This window comes from Molossus molossus, unplaced genomic scaffold, assembly GCF_014108415.1.
Source record: "Molossus molossus isolate mMolMol1 unplaced genomic scaffold, mMolMol1.p scaffold_m16_p_14, whole genome shotgun sequence".
NCBI lineage: Eukaryota > Metazoa > Chordata > Mammalia > Chiroptera > Molossidae > Molossus > Molossus molossus.
The window spans coordinates 45817631-45839259 of record NW_023425349.1 but is presented as its reverse complement, the minus strand read 5'-3'; the positions used below and the strand labels follow the sequence as shown (position 1 = coordinate 45839259).

General features: G+C 42.6%; 1 protein-coding gene across 2 annotated transcripts in view; it reads left to right on the top strand.

The window, feature by feature from the left end:
• The window catches only part of PCSK5 (proprotein convertase subtilisin/kexin type 5), a 435012-nt gene that overhangs the window by 233949 nt on the left and 179434 nt on the right, over positions 1-21629 (top strand). For both annotated transcript variants that reach the window (XM_036260761.1, XM_036260762.1), the window contains exons 11-13: positions 6099-6216; positions 8137-8325; positions 17895-18031. In XM_036260761.1, the coding sequence (XP_036116654.1) occupies positions 6099-6216; positions 8137-8325; positions 17895-18031 (444 nt within the window). The remainder of the gene's footprint in view (positions 1-6098; positions 6217-8136; positions 8326-17894; positions 18032-21629) is intronic.

Genomic DNA, 21629 nt, shown 5'->3' with positions numbered 1-21629 from the left:
ACACAGTTAGTGCTTTTTAATTATTTCTTAGTGATACCATAAAATTATTCTCATCTGACCCCCTTCCTGACTGAGAACACAAATCATTTCCTCTTTCATTTGGATCCTCACTGTGTTGAATACATAATAGGTGTTCCCACACATCCCCACAAGTGGTATGGTAATTAATGGGATAAGTTAGTTGCTTATGTTGGTAAAGTGTATTGAAATTGACACTTTCTAATAATCAAATAAACCCAATTGATCAACCATGTTCCATATCTTGATGATTATGTTTATTTATTTTTTCTTTATTGATTTTAGAGAGAGAAGAAAGGAGAGGGAGAGAGAGAGAATATCAATAGGCTGCCTGCTGAATGCCCCCCACTGGGGGATTGGGCCCACATCCTGGGCATGTGCCCTGATCAGCAATCCAACCGGTGACCTCTTGGTGCAAGGGTCAACATTCAACCACTGAGCCACACCAGCCGGGCTGATTATGTGCATTTTAACAAACACGAATCTAAGCTCAGGGTGTCTGTATACCAGCTATTTACTAGATTCTTGATATTAAAAGATGTGGGCTCTGTCCGTTACTGTCTCTGTTCCATGTAGGGGGGGGGCCCTCCTGGTTTGTCCATAAAGGAGGGGTTTCCTGGGACACAGGAGTTTTGGTGGCAAAAACCAGGACAACTCTAGACAAACCTAAGCATGTAGGCACGCTAGTCGTAAGAAGAGATTTCCTCAGTGGAAGGCACTGACTGGACTTTTATATTGAATAGTCAGTAATGGATAGCTGTCATTTAGTGGTATTTTTTCAGTTATAGGCAAAATTTGCTATTTCTCATGGCTCCCTGTGCAGTTCGGGTTGTTTCCTGCGTGCCCTGTCTTACACTGGACGCTGCGTCGCACTGTGGGTACATCGGACAGCTGTCAGCAGAGAGGCTTGCTGAAGGAAGCTCAAAACTCTTTTAAAACACCATTTTTTTTAACCAATTCCTTTATTGTCTGTAGAGTGCTTTACTAATAACCGTCTTAGAGTCATCATGAAATGTCCATTCAGTGTAATCGTTAAAAAGAAAACTAGATTTAAAGTAGCTGGCTCTGGTAGGATAGTCCACTGAAACAGAGGAAAATACACCAACTTTCCTTGGTTATAGCTTCCTGTGCTCAGAAACTCTATTTTTCCTTTCTGCTGAGCTTGCTAGATTTTCTTTAGAATTGAGTGTTAGCCCTCCTTGCTAGAACTGTTATTTAAATTAACTGTCTGCTTTCAAAATATGTAATAATTTGCTTGTGCACTTAATAATTAGCTTCTCTCCACACTTGTGATCTCATCAGAAAGTGAAAATATATCTGCCGGAGAATTGTATCTATTTTCCTGCCTTTTCTCGTCCATTTTTCCAGTCCAAGCAGAGACACCTTTTGATACCTTTGAATAGAAATTAGCTATACTTCCAGCCAAAGACAATCTCACTTTGTTTTTTCAACTTACCTGCATAAATAGCCCTGCAGCCTAATAGAACAAATATAATGTTATACAACATTTTCAGGTTCTCTTTATTAAGCTGTCCAACATCATTCTACCAAGAAATAAATTTACTTTCTGAAATATACTTCAATAACATTTTTTCAAGATTGTTATGACTCTATATACATGCCTGTTCCTTCAGTATCTTTCTGAATATTGATTTTTGAATCTTAATTGCTATTAAAACTATGACTTGCATGTTTACGTCCAACACACATTGCAATGAAAAATCCTGTTTGAACTGGTGAGGTGCCTGCTCACACCAACGTTAATGCTCTAATGTCATAGTATTTTGTGTTTTACTCAATGTCTACATAGAGAGGGTTCCACTTGATCAGCAGTGATTTTCAGGCTCAGGTTTTGCTCTGAGCTTGGCATGAGAAATGTGCATAAATAAAACTACTTGAGTTGGAGAACTACCATATCACCGTCAGTTATTTGCATGGTATATTTGCTATAATCATGAATTGTTAAAGTGGGAATATTGGCTCTTTAGCTGAATAAATTTTTGGAGTGTTAATGATGACTTTATAGGAGTCAGTAATAAAAAGAGTAGACCTCCATTTCCCCTTACAGTTCTCTTATAAACATTTTATGCCACATGGTGAATTAAATAAAATTTCTCCTATTAGTTCATTCACTTCAATATTTATGGACTGTCCTCTAAGCCAGGTGCTCTGTGGCCACTGGAGGGCAGCCCTGCTCCTCGTGGCCCATCATGGCAGCAGTGTGGTGGGCACCGCAGACCACTCTGATGGTCACCACAAGGAAGATCAGTGTTTCTGAATTTACAGGTCATTTTAGAGTGTGAAAACTATTATATTTGAAATTTATTATGTCAAATGTAATTATATTTCAAAAAATGATTAGTGTCTCCAGACTACTTACTTAATGGCTATTTCCCTTGTTGACACCATGTTTCTGATGGAGTTTATCTGCCCAAAACATCCATTGTGTAATTATTTTTTCATTCATATTTACCAAAAACTAAGTGTCAATCAATACATGAAGTTGATACATTACCAGCAACCACCACCAAAACAAGGGAAAGATTGATTTCATTTTTTCCTTAGGCTATATATCATGGTTGTGGACAGATATATAATTTCTGTATTTTAAATACTAAAAATCTCCATTACTGACTCAACGGCCTTCACTGATGTAATCTAATTCTCACATTTATGAATATTCTTGTAATATACTTTGTTGTTCTGTTGACTTGCCAACCTGTAGTTAAGTGGAGCTAGTGAACCCCTCTTCCGAACATCTACTTTGAGTGTTGCATGGACGGACAGTCTCTGGAGCATAGAAATTGAGAAAAAGGAAACAAATTTATGGCCTTCATAAAGACTCAAGGTGCTTTTCTGCTTAATTCAAGTGGTTAACGGCATGAAGTGTTTGTTGCATTTGATGACTCTGTGTGTTAATTTATGTCCTAGTGGTTGTTAGCGTGGCAGTTATTGGCAGTGGCGGGGAGCAGAAGCAGAGTGTCGCTCAGCGGGAGCCCAGGCAGCCCCAGCTCTGCAGGCCACTCGGAGCCCTTATCCTCCTCAAGCCTCCACCTACCCTCTGCCCCGCACACGCATATACCAGTCAAATCTGTCATCTTTCCCTCTAAACGTAGATAAACGATAAGTTTGCTGGTTAGAAACCACTTAGCACTAGCGTGGGGGTATGTGGGTACTGTGTAGCATTAGAGAGCCTGGTACAGCATCTTTGGCAACCATTTCCATTCCCCCAGGGAAAGAAAATGCCTTAGACTGTTCATGATGAAATGACACAGGCTCTGGTTAAGTCATAAGTAAGAACATAAGATTTATATGAACTTTAACAAAAGATCTCCACAGTTGGTTTTCCTCCAGCCCAAGCTGGACATTTCTCCTGTACCATGTGGCCCCCTCTGTCTCTTACTCAACTAAGGAGGCAAAATTGCTTCCCATAATATTATGTAACTAAAACAAAAGTAACAGAATTGTTCATTTAAGTTACCAAGTTGTGACAAGGTTTTTGGTGAGTTTTACTTTCTGTCGTCTTTTCTGGGTTTCTTCACAGTTGTTACAGTGAACATGAATTGCTTTTTAATCAAGAAAAAAAGTGATTTATAATAAAAGTTGCAAAAGTACATGTATAAAGATCCTACATATATCTTTGCTGTAGCAAAGTAATTTTATTCAATTTTATTCAGTATGTTCTGACCGGCTGAACCTGATATAATAATGAACTCTTCCATTTTTTCATGTGGGACATATACTTAACTTAGTAATGATAATAGGATAGATAATAATATCCTCAAACGAAGAAACTGTGGGTTAGATATTTTATCTTGTTGGCCAAGAATTATGTAATTAACAAACAGCAGAAATAGAGCAATATTTCTTAATCCTAGAACAATTTTATTTTTTATATGCTACCATATCTTTTTCCTCCAATATGTATAATGTTGTGCTAAATCCCATGAAACATATAAAGAAATATAAGAACAGGTCCTGCTATCAATCAGTTTATAATAGTGTTGGGGTAGAAATACACATATTGCCCGAGTTAATTATCAATTCAACTGATGGCACAGATAAAAAGTGTGGTGCATAACACAATGACTGGCAGATGGAAGGCGCTCAGGAAATGATGGCTGGCTGGATGGGTGGGTGGGTGGTGGATGGTTGAGTGGATGGCTGGGCAGATTGACAAATTAATTAGAATTATAAGACTATAAAGGAGAAAAGTTCACCAGCCTCAGATGATTGAATTTCAGTCACAATCTATTGATTTTTATAGGCCACAGAATCTTTCAAGAAAGAGAAGGTGGACTAGCTAGGTCTTCAGGAACTTGGGAGAGTGGAGTTTGACTCTTCACCTAGGGGCAGTGAAGGAGTTCTGGGCCCAGGGCCCAGCACGAGCAAAGACGGTGGGATTCTAGAAAGGGCACCATGTGACTGGGAATGTCATATTTGTAGGAAAGGACTGACTTTTCTAAAGCAAAAGGTTTGGTGAGGAGTTTGTTTTGAAAGTTGAGTAGGATTATATTATAGAACATCTTGAATTTCAAGCTGAAGTATTTAGTTTTTTAGTTTTTTATCCTCACCCAAGGACATTTTTGCATTTATCTTCGGATAGAGTGGGAGGGAGAGAGGGGGGAAGAGAGAGAGAGAAACATCACGTGAGAGAGACACACCGACTGGCTGCCACCCACACGACCCCAACCGGGGCAGGAGACAAACTGCAACCGAGGTACATGCCCTTAGCGGGAACCAAACCCAGGACTCTCTGGTCTGTGGGACAACACTTGAATCGGCCAGGGCTCAAGATGAAGTATTTAATCCATAAGCCTGGGCAGTTATATAAATTTTTGCCTAAAATAATTAATGTTATAAGAAAAATATTTTAGGCAGCAAAACTAGTATAAGTATGTCTTTGTGTTAAATATAAAGATGAGACAGTTTAATACATGGTGAATATTTTAAGTGTTCAACTGGAATTTCAAAGTATTTTCAACCCTGGCTGGTTTTTCTCAGCAGTTAGAGCATCGGCCTGTGGACCAAAGAGTCCCGGGTTTGATTCCACCCAAGGGCACGTACCTCAGTTGCCATTTGTCCCCGGCCCCAGTTGAGGTCATGTGTGTGGCAACCAACCCATGTGTCTCTCTCATGTCAATTTTTTTTTTCTTTCTCTCTCTCTCCCTCCCACTCTGTCTGAAGATAAATGTGAAAATATCCTCGGGTGAGGATTAAATAAATACATACATACATACATAAATTATTTTCAGAAATAACTGCACCTGTTGATCTTCCTGTATCATCATTGAAATATTTCTGAATGTAATTGAAGTTTCTGAGACAGTTATGTGAAATTCAGCTTCAGATCAATAGGTATTTTCATTGAGAGCTAAAATTACAACATGTGAGAATAAGAAGCTGGCATAAAAGCACAGAGGCCTCCAAATATTTCATGCATAAAGTTTAATAAATTTTTCATTTGCTAGAGGAAAGGTGATAATTTATATCTTCTGGGATATTCAACCGAAAGACTAGGCATGTCAGCAAATTGGTGTTTCTTGCATGTCAGTTCTTATTGCACTAGAAGAAGTTGTATACATTGTCACTTCTCTTTATGCCTATTATTTTGATTTACAAAGTTGATGATACATTGCTCAAAGTGGTTAAAAGTGACGCCTTTGAGCAAACTATATGTGTTAGAATCCAGCCCAACCACTGAATTGCTGGGCAATCCCAGCCACATTTCTCTCTGATCCTCAATTTTCTCATCCATGAACGATGATAATAACAGCATTAATATCTTGATTGTTGGAAAGATCAAATGTAAAAATATGCACTAGTGCCTGTCCAGTAGTAACAGTTCATGAATGGTAGTCATGTCACTAGTAATAATAATCAATGTGCTATACATTTATTTTATTGTTGTGATTGTTTACTTGTTTTGTTTTATTCGTTTTTAAATCATTGCTATAAAGAAAGTTAGGATCACTTAAGGATGTATCTGTGTTCGCTGCTGAATGTAATTATAACTCAACATATATAGCACAGGTTGCTTGTAACCAAAGTAAAGCTGACCAGCCTCTTGCCTTTTGTAGTGAGCCATCTCTATGGATTTGGACTGATGGATGCAGAAGCCATGGTGATGGAGGCAGAGAAGTGGACCACTGTTCCCCAGCAGCACGTGTGTGTGGAGAGCACAGACCGACAAATCAAGTAATGTCTGCTGCAAATACATAGCGTGGCAATGTCTTCAAAGAGAGCAGGCCAGGGCAAGTGCTCAGGGCAGCCCTGTGTTACACATGGAAGCTAAAACCATGTGTAGTTTTTTCCTAATGTAATTATAAATTCTAATAGGATGTCTAGAATGCAGAGCTGTTAAATGCACAGTAGTAGAACCCAACAATCCTTAAAAGGAAAGTACCTCTTAAAAGGGGACTTGGCGGGGCCCTAGATGGACATTCTTAATTTTTCTACTCTGTCAATATAGCTATTTGATGGTATAAGTATTCTTCGTAAGTCAATGTACTCCAAGGAACCAAACTGCATGTTCTGAAACGTAACTCCATACCATTAGTTCTCCTGAGTGGTGCAGAATGCACGGGGAATGACATTGCAGTTTATTTAGAGAGTCCAGGGCCCATCCTCGTGTTTCAGCTGCACAGACGTGGAGGATGAGCTGACAGGTTCACCCAGCCACAGTGTGAAGTCTCGCCTAAGTGCTGAGTCCAAAGAATAGGATTCATCTTCGTGATTGTGTTAGTATTTCTATTCCGGGCTTTCTGTTTAGAGAGTTGGCTTTGGTTGCGAGGAAACTGGAGTCATTATAATTCTTGAGAAAATTGGCTAGGAAGTAGAAATAAATGAACCAAAGTTTTCTTTTTCCTATTCTGTTCTTTTGTAGCAAAGCACAAGAGACAAAGATAAAGGAGTGGAAAGTTGACCAGTATTTATGGAACACTCATTAAGGGCTAAGCCGAGGGCTAGAATTTCATCTGTGTTTTCTTGTTAAAAGTTTGTCAACATTTGGGTATTATTCCCATCTGACAAATGAGGAACTGAGATCAGGGAGAATATTTGTTTATTCATCCACAAATTTATTTACCGGTTCGGCAACTCTTTTTCTTGCACTTACTAAATATTAAGCACTGGCCTAGATATTAAGGATAAAAAAAAAAAAAGGGGGTGTAAGAAATTCTTCCTGCCCTATGGAGCTTATAGTCTAGTGGGAGTCAAGCCAGAAATATATATAAATAATTACAAATTATAGTAAGTGAGTGGAAATTATAGTATAGTAAGTGGAAATACAATGAGTAGGAAATAAGAGGTGGGGGCATATTTTTCCTGTGGTTCAGTGAGTCTCAGAGGGTGAAATTTAAGCTTTGACCATGAAGAATGAGCCATATGGACAGGCAAAAAAAAAAAAAAAAAGGAAAAAGAAGAAAAAAACAAACAAACAAACAAACAAAAACAGCACTTGAGGCAGAGAGGTGTATGCAAAGGCCCTGAGGTGGAAAACTATCCCAGAACTTGAACAGATGCCAGTGTGGCTGGAGCCCAGTGTTCAATGGGGACAATGGCACAGGAAGAAGCTAGTGAAGAAGACAGGAATTTATGGGCAAGAGGAAGTGTGTGCCCATGGGTCACAGAGAGAGGAAATGGTAGACCAGGGTCAAATCCCAAGGTCATGCTAATCCCAAGCTTTCACTGTACCACAGTACCCTGTATCAGTGGCTCTCAGAGTGTATTCCATAGGACATCACTGTCTCCTGGGAGCATGTGGAAATGCTAATTCTTGGGATCTACTCCAGCCTCACTGAGTCAGACACTCTGGGGCCAGGGCCCAGCAATCTGTGTTTTAACAAGGTGAGATTCTCAAGTTGGATATCCACTGCCTATGTGGAGATAAAAGACCCAAATTCCCCCTTTCCTCTCACTTGCATCCTTCCCACTGCCTAACCAGGGTTAATCCTTTAAATGACCCAGTCACTGGGTGTCAGTGTCCCTTAGTGTGTCCTTGAGGATCCAGCGACCTGCTGCTTGCACTACGTCATGTGCTGTCACTCTAGGCCTGCAGGCTCTTTCAGCCGCACTCTGCCATGTACTCGGCTCCAACTCCCCCTCTCTCTGTTGCAGGACAATTCGCCCCAACAGTGCCGTGCGCTCCATCTACAAAGCTTCGGGCTGCTCCGATAACCCCAACCACCATGTCAACTACCTGGAACACGTAGTTGTGCGCATAACCATCACCCATCCCAGGAGGGGCGACCTGGCCATCTACCTGACCTCGCCCTCAGGAACCAGGTCCCAGCTTTTGGCCAACAGGTACAGTAATGTAGGGGTTACAGGGACACTCAGCTATTCTTCAGAAAGGAAAGGGCCAGCTGCTCCTTCCTTCTACCCTTAGAACTAACTAAAGGATACATAGATGTCATGATGGGATGATCATAGCTCTTGCTGCCCATACATAAGTGGAGAGTGTGAAGCTGCAAAGAACAGTGTAACATATAATACTCGGGTAATATTAAAAGGATGTCATAGCCCTGGCCGGTTTGGCTCAGCGGTTTGAGCGTCGGCCTGTGGTCCAGAGAGACCCGGGTTTGGTTCCCGCTAAGGGCACGTACCTCAGTTGCAGTTTGAGCCCAGCCCTGGTTGGGTCGTGCAGGTGGCAAACACTCCATGTGTCCCTTTCACGTCGATGTTTCTCTCTCTCTCTCCCTCCCACTCTATCTGAACAAAATATGAGAAAATGTCCTCGGGTGAGGATTCAAAAAAAAGGATGCCACAGAAAACTTGAAGGTCACCTATTGGTCCTGATCCTAAAAGAAAAGGTAGAGCACTAACTCTTCAGGTCTCTGAGATTCTTTTCTTTCCTCAAATGTCTGCTGGCATCTGGTGCAAATTACTCAATTCTCTTGCCCAAGCATTTTTGGAAGTTCAAGGAAATTCTATTTGCTTTAAAATGGGTATTGGCAAAGTTTTTTCTACAAGCAGTCAACTAGTAAATGTTTTGAGTTTTGCAGGCCATGTTTCTGTTATACCTCCTCAACTTTGCCATTACAGTGCAAAAACCACTGTAGATGATATAAATAAATGGGCAAGGCTGTGTTCCAATAAAACTTTATTTACAGAACAAGCAGAGGGTTGGGTTTAGCTTGAGGATGCTGTGTAGTTTGCTGATCCCTATTTTAAAGGTTGGTCCTGTAGTCTTTATTGCCCAAGAGGGCACCCAGTTTCTCTTCTTTGCCTCTTCCCTTCTCCCCACTCCCTCCAAACATTTCTCCAGCAGGTAATTGTATTGCCAGGATCCTGATTAAAGGCCAGAATGTTCTAGCAAAAGTTTTTGTGTGCCCCACTGGCTTTTTGAGTTGTTGGGAGCATGGAAGAGGGGTGCTTGTCAACAAGTGGGACCAGATGGAAAAATGCCAGGTTGTCCTATACACTGCATTTCCATTATGGTTCTAAAATATAAAACCACAAGCAGAAGGAAGGCTAAAAGATTCCTTAATTTGATATTTCTCTCCAAGAGGAATATTAAATGGGAGCAAAAACCTCATCATCAATGGCACATAGAGTCCAAACAAAAGCCAGCCTTTTATATAGACACAGCCACCTGTCCACATGCCAGGTGACCATGGCAGCGGTGATCTTTGTTAGGAGACCAACAGAGGCCAGAGGAGTGGAGGGCAGGAGCCAACGCAAACCAGCAGAACTGAAAGTGGGACAGAGCAGTTGCCGGCTGCTTTTCCAAATCCCCAAATTCCATCTGCTATAGGACAGTGAGAAAAAAGGCGAGCAATAAATAGCACTTCTAGGTGACTAGTAGTACAGATTCCAAAATCTCCAAGTGCATTTTATTTCCGTGCTTGGAAGACGTGCTGTGTTCTTGAAAACCTAACATCTTCCATTCTGGCACAGGGAAACCTGTGTTTGGTACTTACTGAAGCGCAGCTTAGCCAGAATAAGTGTGTGCAGGTGCAAGGAACAGAAGGATGCTGGACATGCCCTCCTTGTTCTGCAGACAGGGGCCTCCACTGTCGCCTGCCAGGTCATTGCAAGTACCTGCCTGATGCTGCTTTTCAGCTAGCAAGACCTTCAGATGCACAAGTACGTGATTGATGGAGGTCCCACTCGCTGTTGTTACCGATGCCAGAGAAGACCTTTTCTCTGTTGTTGTTGTTGTTTCTTTCTTTACTGTTAGTCATCTGTGTTGAACTTGAAGAAGTATCCAGGTGAAATGCAAAGGTTTGCTTTACACATGGGTGGCTCTTATGCCTCAAGCCCCCTCCATTGTAGAAAAACAATCCTTTGCAGTTGCTGTGTCCTTGGAAAACGGCCTCCTCGGCCTTTCTGGGCTCTTCCTGCATATTTTAGTATTCTTTGTTGGCTTCCCCCGAAATGACTTCAGTGAGGAAACTTGTGAGCAGAGGAGCTGTGGATTCTGCTCGTCACTGGCGCCGGTTGCACACGCATTCTTGAACCATGGACATTTGCTTTGCTCTCTGCAAAGTGCTGAGCCCGAGTGCTGCCTGACTTGTGCCGGAGAAAAAGAAACAGGCACTTGAGATGCTCAGTGACTCACGGTCATGAGGTTCACCTCCGTTTCCCCATTCAAGGGCTCCTGAGGAAAAGGCTTGCACCCCGAGTGTATCTTCTAGGTCTGGAGCATTTCCTGGGCTGCTGCTCTCTTGTACATCTTCCATCTCCGGAAAATAAGTAGCCACTGAAATGAGGCAGACAGATTGGAGTGGAAGAAGCGGGCGGACGGCACTGAGAGATGTAAAGGATGTTATGAATTCATTTGTCTACAGCTCCCCAAAACACTTCTCTGAGCAGCTGACTCCTTAAATGAAAACCAGCTGCACCAGGTCCCAAAGCCACATCTGGCCATGTTCCAGGCCTGGCTCCCTGGTCCTTGCTGTGCTTGACACTAGTAGCGTCCCTCCTACCGAGGCAGCTAGGGAAAGACGGTTTCTTTTGGCATTTCCTCCTTCTGGCATCTTCTGAAGCTTTAATTTTATGAGAGGAAATCTCTACTCAGAACCTCTCAGGCTCAGACCTAGTGGCAAGGAATCCTTGTGTCCTGTCACCGTGGCCCTGTTTTAGAACACATTCCCAGGATCAGGAGCTGACGGCAAGAAGCGTAGGAAAAGGTGGGGAAGGGGGAAGGGGAGGCCTACTTCGCTCCGGGTCTCCTTCAGATTGGGCTGGAAGGCCAAGCACTTGACCTCAAGGAAAACACGAAGAGGTCAGGTTCTAGAAGGAACTGGTGTAGCAAAGACTGTTAACGAGAGCAATGAATGGTTCCTCTCTTAGACACATGTTTCCTTCAAGGAAGTCAAGATTTCTGAGGATCACATAAAGCAAAGAATACTGTACAGTTCAAGGCAGGCATTTTGAAAGGTGTAAATCATAAAGGTACCCTCGTGGGCGTCATTGGAGATGAAGAGGGAAAGCCAGGGTGGCAGAGTGGTCCCCATCTGCTCTCAGCCATCCCTTCATGAGGGCAGCTCTTCACGGGGCACGGTTGGCTGCTTCAAAAGGAAGGATGCTGAGAGCCAGCTCACACCCCCCTTTATGAAGCAAAATCATACACATGGACAAGGGGGCAAGCCAGGGAGTGGACACCTGCCCTCCCTTATTACCTGGGACTGTTCTTTTCAGTATTGAAAAAATAGGTGTCCTGTAGTCTTGGGCCCTGAAAATATGAAAATATGATCCATAAGAGTAAATTTCCAAAGGAAATCAAGTGCTTATTTTCCTAGACATTTCTGTGAAGTCTGTGTGGGCCGTCTGGAGCGCCTCAGTGCCGCCCTGTCCAGGCTGCGGGCACTTGCTGGAACTCCTGTGGAGAACAGCTGTTGGAGGAAGAACAGTGTACCGAGCATCTGCAGGTGCTGAGGCCTGGAAGGCACTCCGCAGCATTCAGAGCTAGTCCAACCCCAGCTCACACCCCATTCGCCCAGCAGGCAGGCGCCCCTGGCAAGCCAGGCTGATACTTTAGTGAGTGGGGGGAGCCCTGAGTGAACAGAGCAGCCCCTGAATGAACAAATGGCTAGTTCCTTCTCTTCCCTTTGTTTCCTCCCCGCCCTCCCACCCTCTCGGTCCTCCTCCTGGCCTGGCTGCCCCGCTCAACAGAAAGCCAAGCCAGACGATCAGCACCAGTTGTTTACGTCTGGGGAGAATGCGGAGGTCCAGCATCGTGGAGGGGAGCTCGAGAGGCTTGGGTCCCTTTAAAATGTTTTTAGACAAAAACAACTTCAGATATAAGCTTTTGTTCTCCGACATAGTCAAAATCTGCCTGTGTGAAAATACTCAGACGAAAGCTTGCCTCATCAGATTCTTCCTTCAGCTGCGCCTGTTGTAGAATTGTGAAAAACTGTCGTCCTCTCTCCCCCTAAATCTCCCCCTCCCCCAACTCATTGAGGTTTAGATTTAGTTTTGCTGGGTTGGTGCTCCGTTCCTAATTCTGGCCTCGGACTGAAAGCTGAAACTATGCCTCCCTCCCTAAACTGATTACAGCCGAATATCTCTGCTTCTCATTACAATCTGAAGCACAGAGGAGGTACACTTTCTAAACTGCAAAACCTATAGCATTCTATCATGAGCTCTGGTTAAACGTGGTGTTTACATTTAAATCATTTTTGTCGCTGCCCTACCCACATGTTCAGAAACAGACTGTTGACATTTGTAAAGTGTCATGCTATATAAATGCATTTGCGAGTTGCAGTGAAAGGTTTTCATTCCAATAAGGCCTCCCCGTGAGAACCCTCTTCCTTCATTCAAAAGGCGGTATGGCCTTGGAGTTAGTCAGGGCTGGGTGTGTCTTGATTTCACTGATTTTCTGTTTGTTTGTTTGAGTTTGGAAAAGTGATTCTCTCATCTGGAAAACAGACCTCACAGGGCTGTGATAGGTATTAACTAAGATAACATAAAGCAAGTCCTCAGCACAGCGCCTGGCATAGTAAGCACTTAATAAGTGCTAACCTTTATTTACACTTCAAGTCTCAAAGCACCTGGGGAATGGCTCAATCAAACACAGATGGCTGGGCCCCTCTCCCAGAGGATCTAATTCTGTAAGTCTGGGGTGAGGGCCATGTATTTGCATTTCTGATGAGCTCCCAGGTGATGCTGAAGCTGCTTATCCACACACCACACTTTAAAGAGCATCTATTTAAAAGATTATCCAGCTTTTTCATACACATTCTTGTTATTTTTGTGTCATCAGAAGACCTGTGGGCCGTATGTGCTGGATGCTGCACAAGTCATTTACAAAGGAGGTTAAAATAGAAAGCAGATACTTAGAGAAAAGCCATCGACTATAAAGTGGAATAAAATCTTCAAGAAAATTAAGTATACCTACAAGAAGAAATGCATTGTGGGATTAAGTTAGTAATAGTAGGCATGTTGAAAGTTTTTTAAAACCTCATATATTTAGGTCATCAAAACCTCTAGAACTACTACCTTTTGCTCAGCCTTTCTTAAAGAAGTGATTCAGATTAGAAGAGAGGAAAACCCAATAGTGTGTTTTCCATATCCTATTTCAAAAGCAAATTATTTAAAATTTACAAAAGTGAACATCTAAAGAAAATAAAACACTAAGATACAAGTGAGCCAAATGAGTGCTTTAAGCATTATTTAAGCTCTACCTTAAATTGTCATAAAACACTTAAAAAATTTAAAAATAGAGAAAACTTCCAAAAATATTGGTCTGACGTCTAATTTCATAGTGAACATACATACTGTTTCCTTAGTAGTGGATGATTCTGAAATTAAGACCCATTTACGGTTTGGGGAATAATTCTATAACACACAGCTGTCAATATTTATACAATGTCTTGTTAAAAAGTTGTCATAACATCATAGAAGAACATTTTAGCCTTAACAGACTGGCTAGACTCTTTAAGTGAGAAAGGGGTGGAGGGAGCTTACAGTAATTATATGAGTTATTTCCCGAGTTAATTCCCCAAAAAGATGTACTATCGGGCTTCATCCAAAGTAATTTATTTGAAAACTGCTCCCAGGGATAGGGCTGGGGGTATAATAACTGGGTGCATAATTTCCGCCACCATGCACGTCATTTCGTTGAGCACATGACTATGAAGTCAGCTCTGACAGGACAGGGTTTCACCGCAACAGGAGATGTGGATACAGGCATGGAGTTCATCCACTCCAGCCTGCAACACTCTGGCCCTTTATTGACATGTTACCCATACTAATAATGTTGGCCTGCGGCTGGTTTCTCCACTGTTGGCACAGCACCGGTGTTCAGACTGCGCATTGGACTTTTTAGTCAATATACGGAGACCACACAATTAGAATCTCTTTAGCAGGTGTCCAGCAGTTTGACCCTGGATTGTCTTGAGCAAGTATGTACTTTGCAACACAAATCTAGCCTACTGGCGACATCACTTTTTGTCATGTGCAGTGTTTTTCAATGCTATAGGGCTAAAAAATAAAAATAATGGAAGTGTTGAGTCAGAGTTAAAATAAAGGGCAGGGTGAAGTTAGAAAACCGAATGCCCAGCTAGTTGAAACAACTGCAATCAGGGTCTGTTTCTCTTCCCATCAACTCTTTTAGCAAAATGTAATGCTTAAGTTTGGCCACATTTTAATTCCTCTCCTCAACTTGTATGTTCCTGTGAAAGTAATGATCATGCCAGCTCCACAGCACGTGAAGAGACTGGGGGGTAACTGCTGAGCCCCGCAGACAAAGCCCATTTATATTTGAGTTTTGAGACACTTGTTTGAATGTTGATTTGTGAATGTTTCTTCTTGGCACCTGGTTTATATTTAATTTTTGTTTCCAATGTGATTTAAAAGTGATTGGTAGCCATGGAATGATTTTCAAAGGTGGACAGGAAAGGGTGGGAGGGAAGAAACCCGGGGTCTGCTAATCCAGCAGTGAGATAATTGACCCGTGAGGAATTCCGAGCTGGCCGCGGCTGCGGAAACAGGACTGCCCCTCATGTGACCACAGCCCCAAGTCTCCTTTGTCGATTCTGGACATGCGGCAAGGGGCCAGCTGCTCTGTCTAAACTGTTTGGGAATTGCTTTCAAGTTCGGTAGTCTTGGAAAGGTATTATGTGACAAATTATTCCTTCAGTGACCTCAGATGGCACAATGGACTCCACAAATTAGAACCTAAATTAGAACTGTGGGCTGAGAGGTGGTTCTAGACTGGTTTTCCGCCTCTGTCTATTTCTGTGTCAACATACTCCCTTCAGGAACGCGTCTCTGGCAGGAAAGACAATGTGAAAAAGCTCCTCATGACCTGGCCGGTGTGTGGCTCACTGGTTAAAGTGTTGGCCCCCACACAGAAGGGTCTCGGGTTTAATTCCCAGTCAAGAGCATATGCCTGAGTTGCAGGTTTGATCCCCAGCCCAGTTGGGGCGCATATGGGAGGCAACCAATCAATGTCTCTCTCTCACCTCAATGTTTCTTTCTCTCTCTCTCTCTCTCTCTCTCTCTGTCTCCCTCCCTCTCCTCTCTCTGCCTCCCTACCTTACCCTTCCTCCTTCCCTCCCACTCTCTCTCTAAAAATCAATGGAAAAAATATCCCCAGGGGAGAATTAACCAAAAAAAAAACTATACCCCCCACCCCCGTGTCTCCCAGCATACATACTTTCTGGGTTTCACGGGAAGAGCCCTGTGTATATAAGCCAATTATATAATGACCCAACAATCTCTTCCTAGCCAAGTCCAGTTTTAAGCCATAACCTTGTGAAATGAGCCCTATTATGGCAGCGCATGATTAGTAGGATCCCCATAAAGTAGACCGTCCTGACTCGAACGAAGATCCATTATGGTGTGGAGACATTCATGTGAAGAGTCACGAATCCCTCCCTGTCGGGAGGGAAAGCTGCCTGATCCAGCGAGTCCTCATTAAAATACCACACCCTCCCTGTTCAGAGCTAAACTTTATAGATAATATACAGATATTCTTAAAATCAGAAAAGGGCTTTGTGTCCAAGCAAGGTTTGAAAATCACTGCCTGTGATTGACCCCATGATGGAGCTTACCGTAACATACTTGAGCATCCAAAGATCTGAGATGTTCTCCCATAAGGAGAAATGTTCAACTCAGCCTTGCCCAACGTTTCTGAGATGGAATACTTTGAGAATGCTGCCAAATAACTTTTATTTTTCTTCTTTCAAGGAACATGTAGCAAGTGATCTTCCTGTTTCTTGTTCTTCTCCTGGGAATGCTCAGTGTCAGCCATTTACCTCACAGCCCACAGCTGTTACCCAACCTTCCAGCTTTAGAATCCAGCCGGCATTTTAGAGGGAGCCTCTAACACATTGATAGAATACTTTTAAAAAAACAGAATTCCAATATATTAAGTTGTAAGCAGAGTAAACGAGTTATTTTTTTGTTTTTAAAAGGGCGCATTTTATTCCCATAGGGAGATCTACAAAGAATGTCCAATGATAGCCACCAGTTTGCTTGGTGAACATGAAATCGCACCAACATCCACTTGCCACAGTCTTCGCATTTGTATCCACAGAAGGACAAATATGTCACAGTAAATGAACATCATTGCTCCTAAAACAACACTAGACACATTGTCCCCTCTCTGTTCACCTCTCTGGCTCTCGAATTAGCTTTCTTATTTTATTTTTTCAATAAAAATAAGAGATGCACATAACTTAAAAAAGAAAAGCTCTTTAAAAAGATCTACCACTTGCCCCATTTTTTAGTCTCCACCTTCTAGGTCCCATCTCTACAGGAATCTGTTGGCTATGTCTTCTGGTGGTCAGATGTACATCATGTGCCTAAATAAATGATGGGCCAGTTTCTCCATGTGCTAGTTTTATCCATTATCTATTGATATGTGTTTAATCTTGATGAGGATTCTACTTCCTTATTTTATTGTCCTCATATTTTGTGTCCCTCAGGATTACATCACAGGAAACAGAAATAATTTTAGCTCTTTCAAGTAGGAGATTTCATGTAGAAAATCCTTAGACGTGCCGGAAGAGCAGAGGCGAGGTTGGAGTCTGAGGCATGACTCCCTAAACTGGAGGAGAGTCATGGGCAGTCTTTGTACTGATGTGTAATTCACATATAATACAATTCAGTTTTTAATGTGACCAACGCAGTGCATTTTAACCTACCCATGTGGTTGTACGACCATATACCATTACTTTCAAGATGTGAGAGAGTTCCATCGCCCCTCAATCTTCCGCCATGCCTACCCTCATCCTTCCCGGTCCAATAGCCACTGAGCTGTTTTATTTGTTACCTTTTCTAGAATGTATTCTTTTGTGTCTGACTTCCTGGACTCACCTTAGTGCTTCTGAAATTTATTCTTGGTATTGCTAGTTCATTCGTGTTTATTACTGGGTAGTATTTCCTTGTATGAATTTACCGTAATTGAACCATCCACCGCTGAAGGACATCTGAGCGGTTCTTGAGCGCTATGAATAGACTGCTGTGAACTTACAGGTGGCTCCCTTTGCGTGGGCGTATGTCTTCACAGCTCTTGGGTAAATATCTAGAAGGGGGTTGCAGAATTGTGTAGTAAGAACCCACACACTGTTCTGGAGCAACAGTACCATCTGGGATTCCCATCAGCAGTGTGAGGAACTCCATCTTCAACCCGTGGAACAAGCCCTCTTGTGGGTAAAGTCTTAACCCAGTTTCCCCCATTCCCCAGTGGTTATGCCTTCAAGCTTTGCTCTTGCATGACCAGTGCATGCCTGGTTCCCTGTGGGAGAACAATGAATGACCCACATTTGGCTCTACTAATCAGCGATGTACAGGGTGAGTACAGCCTCCAGTGTTGAGCCAAACATGCTGGTGGGTTTGAAAAGATTGCTGCTCATGGTCTTGACTTGACCCTCACTGGGTTTTAAATAACAGATAAAACTGTTTTTATGGTTCTCTCCCAGGCTTTTTGATCACTCCATGGAAGGATTTAAAAACTGGGAGTTCATGACCATTCACTGCTGGGGAGAACGAGCCGCTGGCGACTGGATCCTTGAAGTCTATGACACTCCCTCTCAGCTGAGGAACTTCAAGACTCCAGGTGAGAACTTCTCTTCTATAATTTGGTTTGCTGTGTAGAAACACTGAGTACATTTTGGCCAAGGAGTATTTCACATTCATATATCAACTTCATTCGTTTTCATGTGGTCCTGTGTTTTGAATGTTTTGCATGTTTGTTTGTTTTTCAATTAGCAAGATTACGATTTCAGAGGTAATAATTCAAGGATAATAAAGGATAAATATCCAGATATAAGTACAGGATTAAAACATGACAGCTATTGATTGATATTTCAGAATACAGGGTCCACATCTCCAGCCAGCTTCTCTTACTTTCTCCATCTGCAAACCAGCCAGCCGAGTCCACCTGCATTAGTTAAACTGCCTGGTCATAAGCGGAGACACGTTTCCTTCGTTATCTTTTTCCTGAGTTCACTCTACACTTAGATTTCAGTGCAGGCAAGATGGGCTGGCCTATGCCACTAAAGAAAACAAAGGATGGTAGTCTGCTCTACATGGACCCAGAGTAAGGAAAAGAAAACTTTGACATTTAAAAAAAAAAAAAGTAAAAACGTGGAAACTACGATGTTAACAAAGGTCTCTCTGGTTGACCTCAGACTCTTGTCGCTGAGTGCGTCCTGCTTCCTTCGTCACGGAAGCTTATTTCTAAGCTCCACCAGAAGGGAAAGGACACAGGCAGCCTGGGCTGGGAGACTGCGTGGTGTCTGCAGCAGCTCTACTGCCTGTGCCGAGCCCGGTGGGGGGCTGGGCTCAGTAACAAATGATCTGTTTGATAAGTAGCCCAGCTTCCCACCCAGCTGTGGACACATATTCGATAGTCTGAAAAAGTCATGCTTCAAAGTGTTCAATCCATCCGGAGAAGTGTCAGGCCTCAGAGTGATTTCAGGACAGACGACCAAGCCCAGCCCTTTCCTGATGGCAGAATGAATTAACCGAGACGTCCTGTAGTTAAGTGTGAGGGTGTGTGCCGTTCAGGTACAGTGGGCTGCACAGGGAGGAAGCACACGGCAGGACACAGGTGAACACAAGTATATGATTACCAGACTTTTTGTCCACCAGTCAGAGTTACTCATTCTGAGAGGTCCATGTTTGATCACACAATTTGGCCATCTCTCTTCCCTAATTCTGGACACGGCATTGCCACAGTGGTCCCGTATCAGAGGTTAAAACCAACATGGTGGCGCGGTCACAATGAACAGCATACACGTTTTGTTTATGGGTATCTGGGTCCAGCTCACCTCCAACATGCAGTTCGGATATAATGGTTGCCAAGGCTTTACCCAGAAATCCAAGGTTTGTCAACAAGGCAGGTTGATAGAAAACATTCAGATAAATTAGTTTCCAGGACCTGCTCCTCTCCCATCTTCTCCTGAGGCCGCGCTGGTTGCCCTGCTGTGGAGGTGACCTCCCAGTGGCTCCCTCAGCAGGTGTCACTACAGGGCTTTTATGTGGCCAGAGGTCCCAGAGAAATAAACACTGTCAAAACGAGGCAGCTGTGTACCAAGGGGAATGGGGGGTGCAGACTAAGGTACAGACATAAGGGATGGGTGCATTCTCTGTTGAGAATTTAAGACAGTTATAAAACTAAAAGTGACTCTGCACTTTATTATCACTGTGAACCAGCAATACTAAAGGGTGTCAGTGATAAAATGCTCCTCCCCTCCTCTCTCAAGAGGGAACTGCCCTGGGGGCACACTGCTGATTGACCTGACATTTGTGTGCAAGGGTCAGAGGCTCTGAATATAAATCTCTCTGCCCTCCAGGAGTTCAGAGTCCAGGCAATTTACTCTGATTCCCTGCGTGGAAAGCCCTTTGCAGTGGCCCGGAAAATCCAGACGGTCTGTTTCATAGCATTGGCTGCTTCTTATACTATTTAAATGTTCATGTTTAACCCCAATCACCTCCAGTCATTTTAGAGATGTTCTTTTATGCCAGAAGAGAGATACTCTAATGCTACTTACTGGCCTGGGGTCAGGACGCTTTCATAAAAACACGTGATCTTTGGGTAGTCTTCCTTTAACCAACCTTTTGGTTCAGGATTAGTCACAACTGTGAAAAGGGACTTTCACTTTTGTGTGTGTATGTGTGTGTGCGTATGCACCTGTGCACGCACACATTTCTATCATTTCTGTGGTGTACAGGCCAATGGAAGGTTTCTCTCTCTAATTAATGAGGGGTTTCTTATTAACCTACTAGATGTAGAATTTTCTAGCCCAATTAAATGATAGAATCATTCCCAAGTAATAGTGATTTCTGGCTCCAAACTGAGTTTATACTCGTTTATTGTTTCTTTCCATTTGTATATTATTAAAATGCATACTAAAGATTTTGGAAGCAGTTATTTTTATTTGATTTGTTTTGTTGCCCATTAAGCTTATCTTGGGCCTGGCCTGTATGGCTCAGTGGTTGCACCAAGAGGTCACTGGTTCGATTCCAGGTCAAGGCACATGCCCATGTTGTGGGCCAAATCCCCAGCGGGGGGCATGGCAGGAGGTGGCCAATCGATGTTCTCTCTCATCTATGTTTCTATCTCTCTCTCCCTCTTCCTTCCTCTCCCTCTCTAAGATCAATAAAGAAAAAAAAAATGTTAAACCCTATCTTGGGTTTTCTATCTTGGGCAGACTGTACTTATGTTAGCAAGTGGAATAAATTTTTCTCATTCTATATTTATACCGCTATTTCTTAACACAGAGTTGCAGTTGCAAAATCTATAGAATTTAGCAAGTGGAAAAAATGATAGAGAAGAAAAAAGTGATGGCCCAATGGTGGCAGTATTTGATGTGAATTATGTCAGAGTTCTAAGGAAATAAAATTGCATAGTAAGTGAAAAATAGAGATGGACTGCCCAGCAAGGGTATCCTCAGTGGACTTATGAAGCAATTCAGAAGTGGCACAAAGGGAAGTAATCAATTATGAGGCAGCATTCTTCAAAGCACTATGAGGGTCAATTTTTAGATCTAAAATAATTATAAATTAAAAGAACCAGGTTTTAGGGTGACTGACGGGTTGGATTTCCTATGATGTCCTGTGTTACATTCTCCATCTGTACACCTGAGAAATGCTACAGGGAAAAGGGTTCCCTTTTGCATTGCTACCTACAGGCAGTCAGATAGGTCATCAGTGTCAGGCAGTCATCCATGTCTCCTTAATGCATACTACTTGGAATTCCGAGATCAGACAGCACCTTGACTATGAAAAGAACAGTCACTGACAAGTGAGTCCAAAGAAAAGCTGGCAGAGGGCAAACCACATGTACACCAATGTGCTGACCCAGTGCAAATGTCAGAAAACCATGGAACAGAATAATGTATGTACAATTTTACATGTCAGGTTCCTAAACTTATGGAAATTAACAGGAAGGCAGTATTATATATAATGGTTTACAAACACAGGATTTGGATTCAGAATTTTCTTTTATTTTAAAATTTATCTTTATTGTTGAAAGTATTACAGATGTCCCCCTTTCCCTGCTCATTGACCCTCTTCACCCCGTTCCTGCTGCCCACCCCCCAGGCCTTCACACTATTGTCTGTGTCCATGGGTTATGCATATATGCATGTAAATTTTTTGGTTAATCTCTTCCCGCCCCCACCCCTTTCCTCTGAAATTTGTCCATCTGT